Source organism: Bison bison, unplaced genomic scaffold (assembly GCF_000754665.1).
Source record: "Bison bison bison isolate TAMUID 2011002044 unplaced genomic scaffold, Bison_UMD1.0 scf7180017864293, whole genome shotgun sequence".
Classification (NCBI taxonomy): domain Eukaryota; kingdom Metazoa; phylum Chordata; class Mammalia; order Artiodactyla; family Bovidae; genus Bison; species Bison bison.
In genome coordinates this window covers 1,035,252-1,041,308 of record NW_011494865.1, presented here as the reverse complement: position 1 = coordinate 1,041,308, position 6,057 = coordinate 1,035,252, and the positions used below count along the sequence as shown (strand labels likewise).

Here is a 6,057-nt window from a genome sequence, read left to right as displayed (position 1 = left end):
CCCCCCCCCTCCCCCTGCCCACTTCCCCCCCTGCCCCGCCCCTCCCGAGACCCCTATGGACTCCACGCCAGTCACGGATTCAGGCTCCGCCCCGACCCCGCCGATTTCTTCCACGTTCTTCCCCTCCGGGCTCCGCTTCTGTCACTCATTCCTCAAGCCCCGCCCCTTATCTGCAGGCGTTCCTCACGCCCGCCCCCTCTGGGCCCGACCCTGTCACTCATCCTTACCCCTCCCACTCCATCTACGCCCCGCCTCTTCCGGAATCGCGCTTTTCACTTCCCATTCAAGCCTTGCCCCTTTCTCACCCGGGTCCGCGGAAGCACCAGCTCCAGAAGCGCAGAGCCGCTGGTTGGGGCACCCCTGACATGAGGCCCCTCGACCTGCCTGGGCACTGTCGGCCCCTGGACAGTCTGCGCGGAGACAGGATCACAGTTAGAATGGCTCCTCTCCTTTCAGCTCCCCCTACCCGAGCCCCCTCCGCGCGCTCACCGTGAGGCACCTCCTCCATTCTGCTGCTCTGGACGCTTACGCGTTCACCGGAAACCGCGGTTGCATATTTCCGTCTCGTGGCGCTCAATCTGACCCTCCAGCTGCGCGATATATGTCTCCGAAAGAGGACTTTGCGCACGCGCAAACCCTGTGGCAGGTGCTTAGGGAGGTTTTCTGTTCCTTTTAAAACTGAGCCTCGGTTATCTATCATAAATACTTCAGCGTGTCTGCTAGAAACAAAGGGGTTTCCCTACATCAATGCCATTTTGATACCCAAGAGATTTGATTGACGCAAAGCTGTTAGCTTATATACACTTTTATTTTCAAGTTAAGGAGGAGCCTGCCATCCTCGCTCCCCCAATCCCCTTGATTAAATTCAGGTTAAAGTTTTTAGCAGAATGCACTTGAAGTTGTAGCACAGCAGGAAGCGCATGATACCAGTTGGTCCCATTATTGGTGTTATTAGGGCTTGATCACTTAATAAAGATGTTGAGTGCTCAAACAGAAACACATCAGGGAATGGTACCATTTTCCATTTGTAATTAATACGGACTTTGTGGGTGACATGTTGAAGTCACGTGAATATCTTGTTCTCAATCAACCTTTCACCCAGTGGTTTTAGCCTCATTCTTTGCCTCGTGGCAGGGAGGAAAGTGTCTACTGTTCTCTAACATTCCCCTCCCAACTCCTCCTCACAAGGCTGTAAGAGTGACGGTGAAGACTTTGTGGGAGAGGGAGAGGGTGGGAAGATTTGGGAGAATGGCATTGAAACATGTAAAATATCATGTATGAAATGAGATGCCAGTCCAGGTTCAATGCACGATACTGGATGCTTGGGGCTAGTGCACTGGGACGACCCAGAGGGATGGTATGGGGAGGGAGGAGGGAGGAGGGTTCAGGATGGGGAACACATGTATACCTGTGGTGGATTCATTTTGATATTTGGCAAAACTAATACAATTATGTAAAGTTTAAAAATAAAATAAAATTAATTAAAAATAAAAAAAATAAAAAAATAAAAGCAAAAAAAAAAAAAAAAAATCAAACAAAGCTTCTCTCAGCTTTGTTCCAGGTCTCCTACTCTCCCAGCCAAACTCCTGTGCCTCAGCTGGGATGGAATTTTCCATCTGTTGTGTTTGGGAGCAGAAGGCTGGAAGCCAGGTGGCAAAGCAAATTCCCCAGGCCCATCCCTGACCTACTTAATCAACAACTAGAGGGATGGGCCTGGGAATCTGCATCTTCACATTCTCACCAGATAGCAATGACATCCACTTAAGTTTGAGAACCACTTCTTAGCACGAGCACTCCTCAAGACTCTTTTCTTGGACGACTTTTAGTGGAACTTTCCACATCTTCTGATATCCCATATGAAACATTCCCCAGTCTCCAGCTCCTATTTCTCACTAAGTTCAAACCTATGTATCTCAATCGATGCCTATTGGATTTTACTGCATGGATGTCCTGTGAGCATGACAAACATGTCCACAGCTTTCTCAAACTAGTTCCTGTCTCTGGAGCTCTCATCTCAGAGACTGATGCTACCCCTGCTGAAGCACTCAAGCCATCAGCCTGAACACCAGCCTCATTTAGTTCTTTCTGTCTCCCTTGTATCGGTTAGCAATTGCTGCGTAACAAATTATCCAGATATCTAGCGGTTAAGACAACAGTGGTTTCTTATTTCTCATGACTCCTCTGATTTTATTTGGGCTCACTCATGTGGCTTCATTCAGGCAGGGGCTGACTAGAAGATCCAAGACTCTCTCATGTCCCTCTGGATTTCCCACCACATGGCACCTCTCCACACGTGGTCTCTCATCACTCAGTGGTCCAGCCTGATCACTTTTCCATGGCCACTGGGCAAGGCTGGGATCTTGCACAGGCTCATGCTCTCACATTCTGTTGGTCAGGGCAAGTCACAAGGGCAGCCCAGGTTCACAAGGTGGGGAATCAGACACCACATCCTGATGGGTGCAGTAGCAGGCAGGCACAGGGATGGGGGTAAACATTGGTACTCACTGTTGGAGACATCCGTGGTGTCTCCCCTGACAGTCATTCAGGCATCAAGTCCTGTGGCTTCCCCCCTGGGGGGTGTGGTGGCCTGGCTGTGCAAATGGCCTGATTCTTCACCCTCCTCTTTATCTGTGTCCTTTGCTATCTGGCTTTGCAGTGCATTCTGTTCTGTCATTGACTCTGGGCTTAGGGATGTGTGTTACTTAGGTAATGAGATGTTAGCAAATGGGACCTAAGAAAAACGTCGTAAAAGCCTGTTTTCACTTCCCTCTCATGTCCCTCTGCCGTGACAGTTAGGCCATCTTTGGGCTAAACCATGGAAGGTTATTCGTGGAGCTAAGCCAAGTCACTCCAGGGGTCCTAGCCAAGGCCATTCCGAACCAGTGACCCTGAGACATGCAGGACCAAGTGCTGCAGACGCACAGATGATGATAGGTGTACGAGTGAGTCCAGCTGAGTCCACAAGAGCTGCCCAGCCCACCCAATAAACACTGTTTTAAACAGCTGTTTGGGGTGGTGACAGACACGTCCCAGGCCGCCACTTCCATCATCGCTACTGCCTAGGCTCAGGCCCTGTCCTCCTGGGTCTGCGATAGTTTCTGTATCTGCCGGTCCAGGCTACGCTGCCCGACATCTCCCAGGCTGCACAGGCTCAAGGCAGCAAAGTTTATTTTTGGCTCCGGCTTCATTGAGAGAGGCCTCTGCTCACGGCTACTCAGGGATGCAGACAGAAGTGCCATCATGTGACACCGCTACCATCGGAACACAAATCTTCAACGGTGGAGAGTGTGAATTGGAGTGAATTTAAGCTTCTGTTGAAATACGTCTGCCCAGACATGAAAGCTGTCTGCTCACTTTCCACCAGCGAGATTCAGTCCCACGGTCACCCCCAGAGAGACGCAGGGAGTGCAGCTCTAGACGCCTGGGGGAAGAGACCTAGAGGGTGGTGGGCCCTGACTGTCGCCCATAGATCCGCATGAGGTTTCTCTACTAGAGATCTATTGGGCTTTCCCCCGTACAAATCTCATGGTGTCACTCTGCTGCTCTTAAATCTTCAATGGCTCCCTATGGCCCACAGGCTAGCACCCAATCTTCACATGACTCTCAGTGGCCTCTATGACCCAACTGACCTGTCCAGCCTCATTTCTTGTCCTGGGGTAAAGGCTGGGCCCTAACCACTGAACAGCTGGCGTTTCCCCGGGGACCCCAGCCCATCACTCTCGCTCACAGAGGTCCTTCTGGAGGGACCCCCCCCCATCCCCAGACCCTTGCTGTCCATCCATCACCCAGTCCCCCCAGGAGATCTCTCAGCATCTTCTCACAGGTACCGTTCCTGGTCTGTGAAATTTGTGAAACTGACTGCACCCCTTTTCCCGAATTCAGTGTGTTCCAAAGGTCCGAGCCCAGTTTTCTTCTTTAGGAACTTTTGAAGTATGAGCTAACTTACAAAAATTGGCATTTGGCATTTGCAAGTTGACATTTCCTTTACATTTATTTAGTCTCATGAGTTTGAAATAAGACTTTAAAATTTTCATTTCAGCCCTCCTGACTGTAGATGGCCACGATGACTAAAACAACAAAATTAAAGTTTAGGGGGTTCCTAAACTTTAATTCTAGTGGTTAGCACTCTGGGCTTTTATTGCCATGGTGCAGATTCAATCCATGGTTGGGGAACTGAGATTTTGCAAGCCCTACAACATAGCTCAAAAAAGACCAAAAAAAAAAAAAAACCGAGAGAGAGAAACAAGAGAAATAACAGAATTAAAGTTTAAAACATTGTAGATTTAAATAGCTAAATGTTTAAATGATTTTAGAAATAAGTTTGTAAAACTATAGACAGTGAAAAGATTAGTGGTTGCCAAGGGTTGGAGAAGGGTAAAGAGAGGGTGACGAAAAACACAGGGGTCTTTAGGGCAGTGTCAACTTAAAAAAAAAAAAAAAGAAAATGTGAGAGTTGCAAGTTAAGTTTTTTTTATCTGGGGCAAAATGAGGGCTGCAGCCTGGGAGCCAGTACCTCAGATAGCTCTGAGAAACTACTCCAAAGAGGTAAGAGAAAGGTCAGTATATATGTGATTTTGGTGAAGGGGGAGTGTGTGCAATCAAGCACGCATTTTTTGCCGAAGGTTCCTGCTGGTCATGAAAAGTCATTGTGAAGGATTTTAGTGCTTTTCTAGATACGAGGAGATGCAAGAATTAGGCTCATAAAATCAGCTCCTAAAAATATCTATCTGAAGACCTGTCCTGCCAGTTTCCCAGAGCACCGAGTGCCTCATTTCTGCTCTCCGCCCTGCACTCCTTTCAGGGGGTGTTGAAGGTCAGCAGCTGCAGCAGCACGTGATTTGATCCTTGCAGAGGTGGATGTCCATGAGTGCACGCACGCTCAGTCATGTCTGACTCTGCGACCCAAGGACTGTAGCCCATCAGGCTCCCTTGTCCGTGGAATTTTCCAGGCAGTAATGCTGGAGTGGGTTGTCATGTCCTTCTCCAGGGGATCTTCCCAACCCAGGGATTGAACCTAAGTCTCTTACGCCTCCTGCATTGGCAGGCAGATTCTTTACCACTGCACCGTGTGGGAATTGGCAGAGGAAGACGGTAAATGCCCATTTGTAGCTGACAGCACTGAAACCATTCTGTGTGAACTGTCATGGTGGCCACAGGACATCATACATTTATCAAATCTCACAGCAGATGCGTTAAGAGTGAAACCCAACATAAACCATGTACTTTAATACTAATGTATCAATACTGGTTTACCAATGACAACAAACGTCCCACACCAATGCTAGATGTTAATAGTAATGGGGGCAATGGGGTGGGGGGATTATATGGTAACGCTTTGAACTTTCATAAAGTTGTTTTTTCTGCACACTTAAAACTGCTCTAAAAGCAAAACTTGTTTATACTTCTGAAATTATTAGAGCCTAAATCTGCACTAAGACTGGATATACTGGGGCCCTGGATATATATTAATACTTTCTACAGCAGAATTTCTCCACCTGCAATGCAGGAGACCCCAGCTGTATTCCCGGGTCAGCAAGTTCCCCTGGAGAAGGGATAGGCTACCCACTCCAGTATTCTTCGGCTTCCCTGGTGGCTCAGACAGTAAAGAATCCGCCTGCAATGTGGGAGACCAGGGTTCGATCCCTGGGAGGGAAAGATCCCCTGGAGAAGGGAATAGCAACCCACTCCAGTATTCTTGCCTGGAGAATCCCATGGACAGAGGAGCCTGGCAGGCTACAATCCATAGGGTCGCAAAGAGTTGGACACAACTGAGCGACTAAGAACAGCTCTACACAGTATAATCACCTGAGGTATTTTATGCAGGGGTCCTTCTCCCTGACACCAATTAAGTCACAATCTTGTGGGTGAGGCCTGGGCTGGTAAAGAGGTTCTGAACACAATTTCTAATGTGGGAGGTAGGTGTGTGTGTGTGGGGGGTTCCCCATACCAATGAAAAATGCCCTGGACACCAGCTGGGTGGATTATACTTCAACAACTTTGACACTATTGGAGTTAGCATCAGAGTTTCAGAGTTCATAGTTTAAGGGCTCAGTCTTA

General features: G+C 48.5%; 1 protein-coding gene across 1 annotated transcript in view; it reads right to left on the bottom strand.

Annotated features, from left to right (window-relative positions):
- NUBP1 (nucleotide binding protein 1) overlaps nt 1-558 on the bottom strand; it is an 18,162-nt gene extending 17,604 nt beyond the window's left edge. The window contains exons 1-2 of the mRNA XM_010850661.1: nt 490-558; nt 306-410 (exon numbers count right to left, since the gene is read on the bottom strand). Of these exons, the coding sequence (XP_010848963.1) occupies nt 306-410; nt 490-508 (124 nt within the window). The 5' untranslated portion in view covers nt 509-558. The remainder of the gene's footprint in view (nt 1-305; nt 411-489) is intronic.
- Nucleotides 559-6,057: the final 5,499 nt, after the last annotated feature.